Here is an 18,315-nt window from a genome sequence, read left to right as displayed (position 1 = left end):
TCTCTCACTGGAAGTTGTAGGTGCTTTCAGAAAGCAGTGACATAACAGTTTGGAAATTATCTGGAAGGTCCACGAGTTTGCCCGCATATGAAGAGAGCGGAGCTTTTATCTGTAAATCGCTACCATTTATTCTGTGCCAAACGCTGATGCTGACAGATTCCCCTTACAACTGTCAGGTCAGAGATAAATCAACCCAAAGCACTTGTAACCTGAGCAGCTACCCTTCTGTGTATGTATACAAAATGACACTTGACATCTTACTAAAACCTCAACAGTGTGCTGCTAGGTTTGACCTCCCCGCCAACAGCAAATGTCCCACCACTTCTCTCTACTCTGGAAACAGCAGCTGAAAAACAACAGTGCTTGAATAATCAGACAACAAACCCAGTAAAAGCTGTGGCTGTGGCATGTTTAGCTTTGCTGGTTTTTGTTTCTTACTGCTTTTCACAAACTGACCAACATGAGTTTTGGACAGACTTTTTTGCACTAAAACACGCTGGAGTTCCTTATGGTTTCTCTTCCCCCTGTCTTTGTCTTCTTTACCTGTCAGCGTCTCAGGACCTCTTGGCCTCAGGTTTCTGTTGAGCTCATTATAGGTGAAAGTTAAATGAGCAGCCTTTCCACTCAGTGTAAGCTGTCCACAGGGCAGATCGGTATCAACAATCCCAATAATGTGGAGGGGGGTGGAGGACTGAGACAGTGATATGTTTGTGTGTGTTCAAGACCTCTGTGGCCTTCCCTCACCTCTGACTCTCTGATTCCCAGCTGGACTCACCACATCCTGCTCTCCACCTTCAATTTCCTCCTTTAAATCACATCCCATGCATCCATTTAAATGCTGTCATTGCTGTCATTTTAAAACAAACTGCCTTTTTTTCTGTGGTGCTTATTGCTTTGCCTCCCACTTGTTTCATACATATCCATTTGAGGAGCTAAAGTGTCTGTTTCATCTGTTGCCAGAGTGCTTTGCCTTTTACCCTTATGTTCCTTACTACTGGTTATTTATAATTTAGGGGACTTTAGGACTTATTATTTTATTGTTGCACATAAATGTGATTTTATATAAGAGCATCAGCAAAAGTTGTTCTCATGCATGTGTTTGCGTGTGACTATAAACAGTTAGATGCAACCACAGGCGTGTCCATGCATATATTAATGTGACGCAAACACATCTGGAATTAATCCCGGGGTTTGGAAAATCATACAAGTCCATAAGCTGTAAATTCAAGATGAAATTATAGCAACAGCCCTAAACAAGCTAAAATACAGGAATGAATGATGGAGAGTGAAAATATGGAACATAGCAGGGCTGTCTCTCTTTGTCTTTTCCTCTTCTAAAGTGCAAACATTTACCTTTCCTCTCATCTTTCCTGTAATCTCCTCCTAATCTCCCTAAAGTCTGAAAATATGTTTTTAGGTAATATCATTTAATCAACTCCACAACGTTTTAAATGATGTGAAAACAACAGAGCCTTACAGTTTCAATTAAAATCTCTTTCTCACTTCCACAGTCGGTGGGATGACTCCTACAATCAGAAATAATAGGAATACTCTTTTTAAATGAGAAGAAAGAAAAAAAATGAGTCTTTATTGATCCCCAGACAGAAATATTGGATAGCTGAGTAGAAGTGGTGAGGCAGTGGCTCTTCTATATGTGGGAGAAACTCTCAAATTCAGGCTTTAATTCCCTTTGAAAGGTCCCGCCGCAGGAATTGATAGATGATCTTTGTGGCAGTGCATTAATTATGTTTTGCTTGAGAGTGTTGCTTAAAATCTATCCAACACTACAGACAGTTAAAACATTTGCCAGCGGCCTATGTAATGACAGGTTAATTTGTCTCCTAAATGTCCATTCTTGGCCTGTTAAATCTCCAGGTTGCACAGCGTAATGTTGCAATTTGATGCAGGTGGTCTCTGTCATTTAAATGTAAAGTTAAAGACCAATACATTATTTTTCCTGAGTATGCAAACTCACAGAGGAACATAGCAGTCTGTGTGATTGTTGGAAAGCAGTAGGACTAACAGATGCACTGGCTGCTGCAGGGTGTGTGTGTCTGTGTTTAAGTTACTGCTCTGTTAGACTTGAGTCTAGATGGCTCACCCTTCATGCCGAGGAGACAGGTGGGAGGGAACGAGGGACTAAGAAGAAAATCACAGCTGAGTTTGCCACAGAAACACCCAGCTCTAAGGTCTTCCTCTCTGTACCCACATGTTTTCAGTTTTGAATTAGATGACCGACGGTCAAGGCGGAAAGAGAGAGACATGAGCGACAGATAGGTATAAATATTTCAAATCAGTCTTTAAAATTCAGAGAGAGAAAAAGAGAGTGACAGGAGGAGGAGAATTAGCAGAGCAAGAACCACACTGAAGGGCATCAGGGTCATCGTGCCAAAAAGCACGCCTCCTTAATTCCAATCAGATGTTGTCGAGACTGCAGCCCCACTCTGCTTATTAATCTGTTTTAATGGTTTAATTAATAGCAGAGAGCAGACTGCAGAGTTGGCTCAACCAGCGAAAGGAAGGAAGGAAGGACACAGCGAGGCGCTGCAACCGCAACTGAGGGTTGCTTCCTCTGCCTGTCTCTTTCTCTCTCTCTCATATAACTGGGTCTCATGGGAGAGGAGATGGCTGTTTTGTTGTGGACACTTGATTGTAAGTCGTCATCCTTCATCCTACAGAGCTGGAATATGTGTCACTGCAGTTGCTGCTTTGGTTGTATTGGCAAGCTGAGGCTCCATTAGCTCTGTTAATCCCAGTTTTGGTTTTGTTAAATGGTGCAAAATACCCTGATATATGTTTCTGAGTGCTACATTTATAGAAGGTTTTATTCTCTAATAACTTACGAGGCTCTTTTGAAGTTGTAGTGGCTCCAAAACCAATTAGATTTGCGGTGAGAAGGGGGTACGTAACCAAGGAACATACAAGTAAAGTCGACAAGCTCCTGCTGTTCTCAGAAAAATCCAGCGTCTTGCTTTAATATTCTGTTGCTTTAACCTCAATGGGCTTGGCTGAACCGTAGGTGTTGTGTGAATTATGGGTACGCAGTGTGCTTCAGTGATGCCAGGGCTCTTGAGTGGCAGAGAGACACAGCCATACAGCACACTGCCAGAGCTGTAGCTGCTCTGGTTTGCATAAGATTGATGGTCAGTGTGTGGCTTCAGGTGAATTTGTTGTCTAGACTGAGAGTTTGGAGAGGTTTCATGTTTTTCGGACTTTGTTTTCTCACATTTAACAGTCTTTGACACATCTGAAAATAATATGACTAAACCTTAGGCCTGTCAGTGGATTATTATTATCATTGGCTGAAGGTCTCTGTCGGAAACACTATCCAAATCCCTACAGCGCACAGCGGTGTTGTTTATGAATCTGTCGACAGCCAAGTGAAACAGACTCTCCCACAAAACACGACTGGAATCCCAGCAGATAGAAACGGATGCAGGAACCCAGATCCTGCACACTTTGGTTTACTCTGATGTGTGAAACAGGACGTTGTTGTCTCTCTTCTAGCTCCAATCCCAGCCTCTCAAGATCTCTATCATGGAGAATCACCAGAGGAATGGGGAAGTGGATAAATGGAGTGAGAGACTGAGAGAGGCAGGGGGTACAGGAGGGGTAACGTGTTTTCCTCCTGTCACACATTCTGGCTTCTTATCAGCCTCCTCTGTAGCCCGAGAGAATGACAGGAGCTCTGGACTGTGTTAATGTGGTGTCAGCACAGGCTTTGTCCTGCTCAGGACGGCTCTGCTGGTGGATGAATGGGGGGGAAGAGAGAGAGAGAGAGTGAGAGGGAGACAGCATGAAAGCATGAAATAAGCAAGAATCATTTCAGACTTCCACCTCCTACCTCCTCTCTGTAACCTGTCAATTAAGAGATGTGTTTACACACAGAGAAGTAATGGAACTACGTCAGTTCTACAACATAGTTTATGAATTGGCTTCATGTGTTGCAGTTGAATTAACTTGATCAAATTACAAGTTGTTTGCCATTTGTTTGAATTAGATTTCTGTAAAAGTGATGGCCCTGTGGGATATTGTTTCACTGGATTCACAATAGTCTGGATGTACCCACATGTTTCAGCACATGGAGTTTTCCTAGTTGACGTGGAGATGGCTCAGATGTCATCACCTGAGGTTCGTTTAGTACGATCAAGGTCAAGAATGAACTCTCATGCTTACTATTTTGTTTATTGCTGCTCCTTTTCTCTTTAAACATCCATCAATTTTGTTTGTGATTAGGGTATGAAGAAATATATTTAGATGGCTTACCCTTTTCCAAACCACTATCAAGATATGAAGCGCTGACTGGAATGCTTTGAGTGTAACAAAACATTTCCTCAGAGCTGATACTAGAATTGCACAATGTTTACAGTCTTCAGTTCATAAAAGCCTCTTGATCCCGAGAGGAGACGCGTGGCAGCAGTGAGCTTCGACTCGACCCTGGATGTAGCAGCATCCATCTCCCTGTGGATGGACTGGACTGTCTGGTTCCTTGTGTCTGTTGCAAGCAGGAGACAAGAGGCATTCATTGCATCTGCATTGTAAATATTTGTGGTCTTAGTGTGAACGACCGAGAGATTCCGTGAGGGGAAACCTCGAGGTGGACATAAATTTAACAGAGGAATTAATATGACAAGAAAAGAGGTGGAATTGGGTCAGTGTTAAGGAGGACAATGAAGAGTGTTGAAATGAGGTGAATGTTGCAATCATTGTTTCTTTTCTTCTCTCCTTTCACTTTTTTTGGCCTCACCCCCTCGCAGAGGTCGCCAGTGTAAATGAAGAACAGTCAAAATAAAAATAAAAAACCTACAAAGGATAAATGTTTTTTGTGAACTCGGAGGAATGCGGCTCAACTTGACGCCACATTGGTTATCACCGTCTCAGTCCTTGATACGCCGCAGCTCATCTCGCTCTACACAGTCACTCTAACACTTGCTCACACACAAGTATATACGACTCAGGGATCAACACATACTCACAGCCGTGTGTTTTTGGCGTGCTTTGCATGGCCACACCTCTGACCCATTAAAATATACCACATTCAGGGATCTGACACATACCAGACGCCTGTCTGAGGAGGCAATAGTGCAGAATTTGTTTATACCACCTGAGACAGCATGCACAGTACACTGGCACAACACATTACACTAGTGAGCCTCTAAATCTTTGATATGTTTAGATACACTGTAGAATATAACCTGTTTTTAAAAGCTGTGTTGAAAGGGAAAGCAAACAGTTCTGAAGACATGTAAATACAGCAGCTCTGTGGTTGATACCTACTACCAGGCTTTATTTTATTTATATGGAATAAAAATAAAAACTAATTCAAGTGGAAAGAATAAATTCATCTAAATATATATATGTGTTTATTAAGTTTGTGTAAAGAGTAAAATGTGACTTAATAAAAATATCAATATAGATATATTTAAATAGTCTAAACCTGTACATTAAGATACAGCCTCACCAGTGGTGATTTATTTTGTCCTGAAGGTGCTGCAGGAAAGGCCAAGATGTCGGTAAAGGTCTCTTCTAGGCACAAGCAAGAATACATATATTATTTATTAATCCCAACGAATATGTAGTAATACACATGATTAAAAGGAAAAAGAAATGTTTTGAAGCTACTTGTCTGTCAAGTTCTCAAGTAAGAAAACCTTAAGGCAGCTTCTCTGAGCAGGAGTATCTCAGTGGATTTCATGTCAATCTGCCCATTAATGTTTGATATTTTGTGGGAGGAAAACATGTGACCTGGTGCAGGGAAGACCATGAGGGACAATGAAAACCTGTACTAGGTTTCTTTGCAATCCCTGCAGTATTGTAGTAAGTAGTTGAATGACCAACCAAATGTCATTGCCATATCTAGAGCCCTACAGCTTGTGTGGCTAAAAATGTTCTTCAATGATGGCACTAGAAAAGGGTCAGGGGATCAAAAATATTGAGATTCAATTCATTGCTAATTACAGCACATACCAAAGACTCAAGCCTGTGGTTTGCATGATTCCTTGTCATTGACCAGAATGTTGTTTCTTAATGGAAAATGTCAAACCAACAGTGGCACTAGATGAAAGGTCACAGTTAATTAAAATTGTGGCTTGTCCTGGACCAATGTGTTAGATGGACCAGTGTGTTGGATGAACTAGTATTTTGAATGGATAGCTAACTGACATCCATTAACACCACTGCCAGCATATGGATGAAAGTAGCTTAATATGTGACACTGGCCTTCTGTTTGCTCAGTTGTTGTAATTTGCACTTAAATGTTTTCAAAAATAAATATATTCCTACCAGAGGAGTGAATTTACCCAGCTCATCCAACATGTTACATAAACTTTCTTATAAAGACTCTCTATTTCCTCTGACTGCATAAATCCTAATCCCCTCAGCATCAATAACCACAGCAGACTGTCTGCTTCTGTACAGCACATCTGCGTTCGTCCAAGTCCTTGTTTCTCAATGTTTTTGTGGTGAAAATAAAAGCTTTGGTTGCTCAACACAAGTTCTGGCTCCGTTTTGGTCTAGTTGCGAGCGGGGGGCAAATGCTTTGGATTTCCTGAGGACAAGTGGAGGAGGGCTTTTGGGAGGAGGGTGGGGGGTCACGTACCACCACCCCCCAAAGTCCCCCAACCCCCATTAATTGCTCAAACTGATTGCATGGAAGTTTAGGTTTGTGTTTTTCTTTGGTGAGCAGAGAGTGGAAAGAGAGAGAGGGAGGGCGATTCCTTAGCCCGGAGCCATGCGTCTTTTGTGGTGGATGGATGGAGAGCTTTCAGTGACTGGGCAAAGATCAGACTGGCTCTGAGCCAGACAGAGAGAGGGGGGAAATACTACCACTAATAAGCTCAGTAATAAAGATTATTTATATGGAACATAACTGGAAAGTGATTTACAACCCATAACATATTATGTGATGTTATGTTAATAAAACCCAGACAAATAAAACATCAAAATGTGATTACAGAGGAATGAAACGGGCATATAAGCTGGGTTCAAACTGTTTATAAAGTATACTGTGTATCCTGTCTAAACATACCTGTGGAAGTGTCTTTATGGGGAGTACAGAAGTAATCCTAACACCTTAGTAAGACCAGCTGCAGATCTTCACCTTTTGGGACTGTGGTGCAGAGACACAAAGTTCCTCCCAGGTTTATGCCTGGCAGCAATAAATGCGATGAATAACAGATAATCACATTTTTTACAGATTGGGTTTTATTTTTTTAGTTTTTACTAAGCATTCTTGCAACATTGCTCTAGGGATGGCAATAATATCTGTCTGTCTGTCTGTCTGTCACTCCACCTGTGTGGTCTATACTCCATATCTCAGCAACTATTACTTTGTGAGTGCAGTGTCATTATAACAGACTGAAATGATGGCCAAAACTATGAAAATTTAACCCAGGTTATAATGAATCTGAGTAATTTGTTAACCCTGTGAAATACAAGATTAAAAATACAGAGGATTTTTTCTGCTGGTTCTGTAAAGTCGCAGTGTTGAAGCTGCCCTCAGGTGCTTTTGGACAGTCTTTCATGTCGTTTGCCGTTTGAAGTTTGATTGTATACATCAGTCTTAAAGTACAGTGCAGTGTAGAAATCCATATTAGTCCGCCCCTCAGCACCACATGTTTCAGCTCCGTTCCACCCCCTCCTCCCTCATTAAATGACACATATAGGTCTGTAAAAGGCCTTAATTGATGACTACTGCTGCTGTGTTTGTAGGTCAGGGATGTTGTAAAGCAGACATGACTTGTGTTATAAACTGAGGCTTTGTATGCGTGTGTGTGTGAGTAAAAAAGTGACAGAGATGAAGAAGCGAGGAGGCAGCGAGGCTATAAACTGGCCCTAATAGGATTCTCCTCTGCAGGAGAGCATGAAAAACAAGGAGCCGTGAAACAGCCAGTGGTGTGAAACAGAACCTCACTGTGTCATTAACACCCCTCCTCTGTCCATCCATCCCTCCTATCTTTCTTTCCATCCCTCCCTCAATTTTCCTCCTGCCTTCCTCTCTACAAACATCTCCTCCCTTCACAGCTTCTGCCTCGCCATCTTTCTGAGCTCCTCCCAGCTACTGTATTTACTATATACTGTATTTACTGTCAGAGCATAGAGAAGCTGAGGTTAATGTCTTTGAATAGCTTAAGTCCTCATATTTAACAAACTGAAATAATGGGAATGTTTCATTAGATATAGTTTGTATGTTCCTTTGAAATACCTCAATAGTCTTTATTTGATACATGTACTGTATCTTAACAATCAATAACCCTAAAACAATCACACAACAGCAAAGATAATCAGGATTAGACCACGTGACTGTGATTTCTTAAACAATCCTGCCTTTTTTTTTTGCCACAACTGATTAAACGATCAGTGCTGGTAAAAAGAGCTGGGGGACAAATATTTATCGTTTTACTAGTATACTAACTTCTTAAGTAATGCATACCAGCAACATGTGTCTCACTGTGAAAGTATTCAACATAATAAATCATAAATCCCTTATAAACTCACACTGTAGCTAAGAGTGATAACATTGTTTTTCTTCCTCCTCTTCTTCTTTAAGCTTTTTAAAAATCTTGATCTCGTGTGCCAAGAAACATCGCCCAGGGCTAAGAAAGCACACACAGTTTGGAAACACAAATTGAATCATCGATCAATATCTTCTCTGCCTTGACTTTTTGCTCTTCAAATATTTTAACTTCTCTGTGCCTCCATTTCTTTCTCACACATTATTCAAACTGACAGATGTACCCATGAGAATTTAAGGTGGAATGAATTTCTGCTTTAGCATCTTAAGTGCTTTTCTCCAGTGTCTTTTTCAAGGTCTTTGCCCTTCTTCAAATCCAACAAATTTGTCTCTTTCTGTGACCCTCGTCCGCCTCTGGAATTTTTCACCGACCCTCTTTGGTGCTCTTTTTCAGCTCCCTCCCACTTCCCTTCACTTTCTGAGTGTGTGAGTTGACTGAAATCTCTGCGGTTGGAGGGAGGTGATGAAGAGGGATGTGTACTACGTCAAAGGTCACAGGCTAAGGATGGAGGAAATCAGCAGCTGCCAGCTTTCTGGAAGCGATGCATCTTTCTCTCTTTTTCTTTTTCTCTTCCTGTCTGACTCAATCACCATCTGTTTTGACAAAACAGCTTCTTCTACTCTAAAAAATGTGTTCAGTTAAAACAAAAAACAACGGCAAAATTCATGCACATGCTTCTGTGTGTGATAGTGTGAGATGATATTTGGGTGGAGGTGTGACTGCTCTGTTTGGTTTGGGAAATATAGCAGTCTTTTTCTGCTTTATGTGCCCACACAACACATGAACAAAGATACACAAAGAAATATAGAAACACACTAACACAAACTGGGTGGATCTGTGTCCTGTCAGTGAATCTGTTTAGCAGGATCACTCCCTGAACTCCCACTGGAAAACACCAACTCACAGGCTACTGTGGGAATGGATAAATGTGTGTGTGGTGGTTTAGTGTATGCATGTGAACGTGTGTGTTTACATGTCGGTGTATGCACATGTGATAACACATCCTTCAAAATCACATCAGGAAATGTGAAAAACATTCAGGAATTTGCTGCAATGGTGATGCAACAACTGAAAAAGGATATAAAAACAGACCTTTTTTTTCTTTAAATGTGTTGGTGTTAACATCCTGAGTGTTATGCTACGTTGTCCCGAGTGTACTGAGATCATACCGCGGCCTTCTATCACAACATTTCTAGGCACAGTGACATCTGTAATCAAGCACACCAGACTGGAGACCAACCTGTGTTTGTACAGTTGTTTAGCGGTTTGCCTCGCTCTCCCGATCATTCCCAATCTTCCTGGAGTCTGTAATAAGCGAGCAGGACAGTCTCCCTGTCCTTGGGAATCCGTAAAATGTGTCTAGCAATTGTGGTGAAGTCATTCTCCTGCGGGAAGAGGATTGAATAATAAGCAGGCGAACAGCAATGGAGTGGCCACTAAACTTCCTCAGTTTCCTCTCCAAAGACTGACTTGCATCACATTGCTGAAGTTTCACATTCCTCGGATCAGGGGGTCCGAGGAGGTCCACCCCCCCCCCCCCCCCCAGATGGAGGATGTGTAGGTGGACAGCTGTGCAGCAGCCACATCTCACCCCCATCCTCCCGTCCTTTTTTTTTTTTTTTTACTCTGCAATCCAGCTGGAGAGCAGACCAGACTTCAATGAGACTCTGGCGACGTGATTTAGAGCCTCCTGTTATTCCATGAAAATGGGATGGGATTCCCAAACTTTTTCAGCTTCAGGTGACCCATGTATTGAGGTTGGAAAATTCCTGTGACCCTCACTGTTGCAAACACAGTCACATTTCACAGTCTGAAGTCTGAAACCTGCTGCTGAAAACCTCCTGGTTCATAATAATTATCTGAAATGGAAGTTTTATTAGAGCTGGAAGGGTTCCAGTGTCCTGCTTAGGGACACTTCAGCAGGGAGAGATTTTCCTAGTGAACTTAAGTCATTTTTTCTTGTCATATTGTCACTTTTAAGCACAAGGAATTTACCAATTTCGCATTGGTGCACTCATATATGAGAGTTTCTTGGTACAGCAGGACCTCACAGATTTGGTCATGAGTCCTGAGGCTTTTTCGAACTCAAGGGAAAACTCTGCCATACAGAGCGATTTGAATGAAACATTGGCGCACAGGTGCCCAATATGGATGTGCGGTATTCAATCAATACCGCTAGGCCTGAACGTGTTTGACTTTCTCTCACTTAAAGGATTAAAGTGTCCATCATTACTGGACATATGTGTCATTTACATCTCTCAGTCCCACTATTTTAAGCTCCCCTGGTGGTCCAGATGAATTCAACATGACATACATTTAGTCTGCTGGCTCTGACTAAATGTATATACAGACTGTGTTTACCTGAAATGAAACGTTGAAACTGAGCGACACTCTCCTCATGCCTCTGTCAGGCTCTCGTGTGAACATATGTCTGTTTTTCTAGGCTAGACTATACATTTTAATTGTCTACTTCTAGTGTCTATTTATGCACCTCAAGTGTGCATGGGAAGTCTCTGTTAAGAGTGGAAACTTTCCTTTGCATGTGAACATTGTTTTCTCAGTGAAAAACCCTGGAATTTAAGGTCCAACTTAACAACATTTCTTGTGTGAGAGGGCTTTCGACCACAAGTGGCCAGGCCTGTGTCCAAATTTAGCGGGCTATTCGCAATATTGCTGGACTTCCTTGGTCTCTATTGTTTGGCTTTGAAGATGGCAGACAGACAGAACAGGGTCACGGCATCACGAATATTATAGGGCCACTGAAATATTTGTTACTTTTATTGTCTGCTTTGCACATAACGCCCATAGTGTTACCTATTCATTGTGACAGCGACAGTTATGTTTCCTGACTGTTCTCTGTTGTACAGTGTAGAAATAAGGAGGTTTCCAGTAGTGGATTGGTGTGGGATAAAGACATGGTTGTGTTGCTCATATTTTTTATAGATTTGTATTTTTTCATTTAATAAATTTTAGACGTGAGGTATCCGTAACAAAATATCAAAGACCAGAGCTGGGGATAAACCTGGAGTATTGAAAAGTGTCAAGTATCATTGCTTAGCATCAAATGCCTAATAGCTCAGATATTTTCTCATCTAATACAGGTTACTTTAATAACTTTAGGCTATATTTTGGAAGGTCAAAGTTGATTATTTAACACTGATACTGTTATTTAACACTGAGTGGTTTGCTCTTAAATGAAAAAAAGAACTGTTTCTAGTCCAGATAGTGAGATATTGAAAAAGGTATTGTTTTGGAAATGATAGAGAGACAATATTGGCACAGATATAGGAAATTTCCAAGTGATATCCAGATGTACATTTAATATGTTTTTTCTGCATCTAAGATGAAAAGTCATCAGTGTTTTTTCTAGTTTTCACTTGTCAAAAGCTCAGCTGTTGGCCTTTTTTAGCTGGATGGTGTTATGGTGGTTTTAGATGTTGTGTTGTTATCAATCATTGTTTTCCTTTGCCAAAAAAGGGCAAAAGTTCTTTTAACAGGGTGACTGTCTTTCTGGTCATTGTCTTTGCTCATCATTCATCATCATCTATCATCATCCATCTTACTGGAAATGACCTCTCTGGTTCTACGTCTGTACAAATCTGCCTGATTCAGTTGGAAAGCAATGATCACTCCAAGCTTGCCAAGTTTATGAGTATTGTTTGAAGATATTTTTATTCTAATGGCTATGCATTACTTAGGTTTCTGCATTGATACCAAAGTAATACTTTCCTCAACACCTTTTCATTCATCTCTTCAGTAACTTCTTTTCATTTAACAGACGAACAAAGAGTTTTAAAAATGTCTTATATCTAAACACAAGCAGCCATGCAAGAACTTTGCCCAAATAAAATGTTAATTCAAAGTCTAAAATTGGCAAAATTTTGATTGAAATCAGGCAAAGATCAAAGAATAAGTAAACAAGATGATGAATCCGACCAAATGCTCAATGTAGCCTTTAGTGCTCTGTGTGACAGATACTTTTAAGCTGGTACCAAACATGTTTTGATGTTTGACACCCAGCTCTTCCACACACTGACTTGCAAGATTATTTTGAGATTTAAAATGGTTTCTAGCTGGTCTGAGGTGAAAATGTCATCTCCCCCCCCCCCCCCCCCTTTTATTTTGAAAACATAAATGGTTTATGTTCAAAATTACATGTGGGAAGCAGTGTGTGTGTATGAGTACTATATGGATTGGCATGTGTGTTTGCAAGCATGTGTTTGTGGATTCTGTTGGACTAAGCATTATATGCCCCTCTCAGATGAAAACCACACTCTCACTAACTCTGCCTTCTCTGTTTGTCATTGTGGCTGAGGAGGCAGATGTTCTTGCTCTCCCTCTGGATCTCCTTTCATCGTTTCGGTCCCAGTCTGTTTTTAGGCCTGTCTAATCGAACACAGCGTCCCCCCAGAGACATGAGAGATTCTCGTGTGATAGTAACTTTGGCTCCCGGACCTGACGTGTCTGCCAGTTAAACTGACTCGCTTCATATTAGGAGAAAGGAGTTTAACAGATGAACTTTCCTGTGCTTGGTTTTGTCATTGTCTTTTCTTTTCAACTTCTTTTTTAATCCAAAGAGAATGTATTATTATTTTTTTCCTACTTTAAATGTTAGTCACATGAGTATTTGTATTCAGAGTAAAGGTTTGGACTATCTGAGTAAAGGCTAGTATCTCCACATATTTTACACATCAAGGGCCGTTACTTTGGGAGGACTCCTGCATATGTGAAACAGTAGCATAAAGCGTTTTGTGGCTCCAGAGGGAGCTGTGCGAAATCTGATAAATTGCCTCAAGTGATGTCACTTGATTCAGTGTTGGTTTGGAGCTGAAGACTACGAGTCGGAAAATAACAAGAAATCTGGAAAGTTAGAAAGAGGTGAGGTTACCAGACTTCTGTAGCCCGCTCCCAATCTCTGCTTGAGGCTCTAGGCTACACTAGCCACTATTAGAATAACACGCTTGAATCACAGACTGAACTGTCAGCGTGCTGCATTGTGGGTAATGTAGGCACTGACCAAAAGGGGGAATGTGTGGAGTATAAAAAGATATTGTCGATTCTGCTATGTTGATTTTTTTTGAAGTCCGTTGTGAGTCATTGTGAGTCTGAGAATGTCAGAGGAAGCCCTCAATTAAAGCATAATGCTGCTGTTATTCTGCATTTTTCTTACTGTCCACGAAAGCACCAAAACCAACAATACATTAGTGCGGCTTTAAATAGTTTCCAGCTTCCCTGCTGTGTCTGTGGCCCCAAACCTGCAGGTTCCTACTGTAGACACAAATCTTTAAAGACAGCTCACAAATACATGGTATAATTTAAGTTTTAAAAAAGGTTGAGTCATTTACTCTGGGAACTGCTGTTTTGTTTTGGATTTTCAGGACAGTTTATGGGGAATGGACTTAAAATAAACTACAGTTTAGCATAATGAAGGAGGCGCATGTCACCCAGTACAACAGTGTGGTTCACTGATGTGTTTTTAATAGTTTTTGAAGACAATGGAGCTCTATAGCACAGAGAAATTAGATATCAGGCTTTGGCTACTGTACACAGGCAATAATGGTTAAAAGGATTAATTTCTTCTCTGGTTTTGGTCTTTTAATGGGATTTGTTGACAATAAAATACAGAATATTTCCAGACTTTTGCTTTAAAAGGAGGCAAAGCAGACCCCAGGTCAGTGGTTAAAGGAGTCAGTTTGCAGGAGTGATGAAAGAGACAAGCCTTACTGGAAAATCGAGACATTCATTTCACTAACTCATTTTATCTTATCTCCCTGTCTCCTCTCAAAAATTATTATTTGGCCTACTCATAACTTCCTTTATTAAAGTTATATTTCTCTCTGCCGCTCAGAAAAAATCATTTTCAAAGGGTCGTTCAGAAAGTATTAAAGCTGGTGATGTTATGACATGTCATTTAACTTCATTAGGATTGCTCAAATATTGCTGTAACTCTAAATAAATAGCTCCTGATCTTCGAGGCTCGTTCTTTCCCTTCCTAAGATCATTACTGCGTACAGTAGTTCTCTTTGACCAGCTGCTGTCTCTACATATAGTTACAGCCAGTTCAGACACAGCAGGCTCTTTCTGTTTTATGGTCATTTGGCTGCTGACGGTCCACTTCCTCTCTAAATGAAGGGTACAGTGCAGTGGAGTTAACTCCGCAGCCATAGGCAGTAAGTAGATCCAAAACGAGACTATTGGCTGATGCGTAATTCAGACCAGCGCAGGGTCCAAACACAATTAGCTTCAGTATGGGGTCTGTCTTCTGGCTGAAGTCATGGAGCAGTGATACATTTTAAAGGGAATTTGCGCAGTTTTCTCCACGTTCACCTTCCAGCTTTTCCGTTTCATTTTACATTCATGGGTCCTTGTTCTGTCATCATTTATCTCTTCCTGTTCATCCCTCCTTCCTTTTGTCCCGACTCGAGCAGCCAGAAGCCGAGTCTGGGCTTTCTACACTCTGTGTGTGGGTGTGTGTGTTTCTGTGTGTGACGATGCATCTGTCTGTGTACATTTCTACCTGCCAGCACATGCGACATGCCAGGAATTGAAACTTTATATTTTTTCGATACAGTGTTCCCACTGTTGCGCTCCGGGTGAATTATTATTCACATTAAAAATAACTAGGTTTCCTGTAAACCTTAAATGAAGCTGTAAAACAGATTCCCGAGCACTTGAACAGAGGGGACACTTTTAGCTGTCGTCCCGTCTTATGTAAGATCCCTCCTCTGAGTTTAAAAGACACAGGATGGAGAAGTTGCTGCTTTTGTTATCAAATGCAAAACTGCAGACAGGCTGACTGACAACATACACACACATGCTGTCTGCACCAGAACAGGTATACCACATGGTTTTCCTGCCTGTGTGTGTATTTGATGTGGGTTACTGGGTGCGTTTTAGTGCCAGCAGCCTTTGCTTGCTTTACAGTCGGTTAACATCTCCTGGCTGACCTGCCGCTGGGTTTCAGCTGAGAGGGAAGGGAGGGAGCGTGAGTGTGGTGAGAGAGGCCAGGCTGGCATTGGCTCAGCAATGGAAATTCACACCTGGCCTCTGGCGTAGCGACGAGTAAATGAGTTGTGAAGAATATTAGAACTGTGGATGCTCTGTAGCACCTACAGTACTGCTTATAATTGAACGTGCTTGTTAAATGTTTGTGTTCGACTGTTTACTAAACTGGATACCTCTGAACTGCTTTGAACAAACAAAGCCAGTGACAGTAAGTGATATTATAACCTTTTAAATGTCCTGAAATATTATTAAGCTCGTTATTTATCCTGCTGCTAACAGTAAAGGGCTTTGAATCCATTCATATCCCAATAGGATACAAGTTTTTCTGCATCTTTCTTTTATTTATTAAATGTGTTTAAATGATGTGTGTGGGTGTGGGTCAAGAGAGTTTACGATTTTCTCATTTGAAGTGCATGGCACCAAATTAAACTGTCTAAGAGGCCGTCTGAAACTCCCTTTCCTCTGGAGCCTGTTTTGATTCGGAAACTGCCGCAGTCAATATTATACGGGTTTGTTTTTCCAATTAATGCAAACAACACTTGGATTCACTTGAATAAGCTATGGCGTGAGTAACAGAGCGGCACCCAGGAAAGAAATGACAACTGTAATCTGTTAACAGATTTCCTTAATTTGGTACTCATGTGATATGACACAGTGTAATTCTGTGGTTTAGCAGTAATGTGTGTGGAGCTACAGTGTCAGACGCACTTGAACACGATCTCAGTAAACCTACGTCATATGTGGGCCCTGTGCATGAAAGTGAGTCAGAAAACATTTTATAGAGAGGACGGTGCTAAAATGTTGATAAACGATTACAAAATAAACGATTTTAATTGTTCTCAAATGTGTTTGAACATGTATTCATGTTGAGTGATCACAAATATTTATCACCAAGTAATTCTGCAATAATTCCAGAGAGTTTTCTTTAACTATGACTGAGAATGTGATGGTGAATGAGTTGGTGTGAGTCATGTTAACAACAGCAGTCATCAAAGATATTGTGGCTGTAATGTGTTTTTGCTGGTTGAAAAGCTTCCTTTTAAAGCAATGTGGATACACAAGAACCAAACCAACACAGAGGAAAATTGTTAAGAGTTTGGGTAGCAACTGATAAAGGTTTTACCCTCCTAAGTGCAGCAGTAATCGCTGTGAATTATGGGAATTGTCAGCACATCAAATTGCTTGTGTGAAACTGCCCATGTAATGACTGATAAGGGCTGTTGTCCCTGGTAATAACATAATACCAATAATCATAAACTGAATTTTGGAGATAATTTAAAGTGGTTAATTTAAGAGATCACTGGATATCAGGGGATAAAGTGACGTCACTGAAAATATTACAGCGAATGACATCAGCGATCGCACTTTTAATCAAGTAATCTGTAATTTATGAACAGTCCCATGTGAAAGTAACCTTTAAACCCTGATAAGACCCATGTGATGGATTCAGTCATTCATTTTCACTCCTCTGCAACACAAGTGATGCACTGACTGGTTTTTATAGGTTGACTGATGGTGAATGAAAGAATGTTGGAGGACCTTCATATGACCCCTGCTTCTTCATTTTTACAGCATGTCTTCTGATCCGACTCAGGTGATGCTAATGGGAAACACACTGTATTAAGTCTGTGTGTGTCTGTGAGCGTGTGCGCGTGCAGGTGATCAAAAGGGTTTTTCTAATGCAGCCCATGTGCGCTTACATGCGAACCATAACTGGTTTTAGATGCTCATAAACCTTTCTTTGATTGTTGCATTTCTCTCTAATGAAAATGGTCTATGGTGTTTTCGGTGCCACAAAACAGTTTTCCCCTGCTTGGAATAATTAAGATGCTGAACTGAGCTGTCTTTTCTACCTAGCCAGTGAGATCATTGTCATTTTTTGCCACATTTTCCGCCACTACATGTCCAGACATGAATATGATCAAAGTCTCCTCATAAATCTGTTTTTCAGTAACAGTCACGAAGATTTTTTAGCTGTCTTGCAGTAGTGAGACAGTTTTTCATTTCAGCTAAATTTTCTTTTATACATGTCTATCATTCAATCTTTCCATGCAGCTGTCTTTTTGTGTCTTTCCCTCTGCATGACATCACATACAGTACGTTTATACTGACCAATTTCAGGACTGGTTTCTAACTATATCTCCTCTCTCCAGCGTGTCCACCTGGCACTTATAAACCAGAGGGAACACCAGGGAGGCCTGAGCACCTGCCTGCCCTGCCCTGACCTGCATCACACATCCCAGCCTGGGAGCACCTCTGTCAGTGACTGCGTCTGCAAGCCAGGCTATCAGCCAGTAGGCATGACCTGCCAGGGTAAGAGGGACTGATCTGTTAACTGGCTTATCCTGCAGACTCATAGTGTACATTTATGTCTGCTAGTCGTCATATGCAGACTTCCCCAGGAAAAGAAACAAGTTGTTTTTACTTTTCTGAGCAGTTGGCAACTTGCAGAACTGAACAGGTAGCAGCAGTTATCCTTATGGCTGAAATTAAGAGGGAAAATTGTCACTGCCCAAACAAATTCAGACAAGATCAGGAAAAAAAATCCAAAGCCAAAGCCATTGCCAGTCATACTGGCTGACTGACAAATGAGTTCTGAGAAATACAGGCTTCCACAAACATGTGTAGTTGAGATTTGTCCGCTGGGATCTAAGACAGAGGACAAATATTCGCTTTGGAACCTATAAAATCTAACTTGGTCACAGACAGTGATACGGTAAATTAAGAAACGGAGAATCACACTGATTCACAGATTTCCTCTCATACTCTGTTAGGAGATCACATTCTTCCTTTTAAA

The 18,315-nt window shown here is 41.0% G+C and overlaps 1 protein-coding gene and 1 long non-coding RNA gene across 3 annotated transcripts in view; one reads left to right on the top strand and one right to left on the bottom strand.

The window, feature by feature from the left end:
* svep1 (sushi, von Willebrand factor type A, EGF and pentraxin domain containing 1) overlaps nucleotides 1–18,315 on the top strand; it is a 92,450-nt gene that overhangs the window by 32,188 nt on the left and 41,947 nt on the right. The window contains 2 exon segments of the mRNA XM_018705129.2: nucleotides 17,672–17,709; nucleotides 17,711–17,831. Coding sequence (XP_018560645.2) covers nucleotides 17,672–17,709; nucleotides 17,711–17,831 — 159 coding nt within the window.
* LOC108903055 (uncharacterized) lies at nucleotides 2–10,232 on the bottom strand. 2 transcript variants are annotated; one of them, XR_007814568.1, is made up of 3 exons: nucleotides 9,754–10,232; nucleotides 4,267–4,495; nucleotides 2–3,744 (listed from the first exon to the last, which is right to left on the bottom strand). It is a non-coding gene; the product is annotated as an uncharacterized LOC108903055 (long non-coding RNA). The 2 variants fall into 2 exon arrangements; XR_001964181.2 differs by having other exon boundaries at nucleotides 2–3,741; nucleotides 9,754–10,230.

Source organism: Lates calcarifer, linkage group LG14 (assembly GCF_001640805.2).
Source record: "Lates calcarifer isolate ASB-BC8 linkage group LG14, TLL_Latcal_v3, whole genome shotgun sequence".
Lineage (NCBI taxonomy): Eukaryota > Metazoa > Chordata > Actinopteri > Centropomidae > Lates > Lates calcarifer.
Note: the sequence above shows the minus strand (reverse complement) of the source record. Positions and strands in the feature narration are given on the sequence as shown.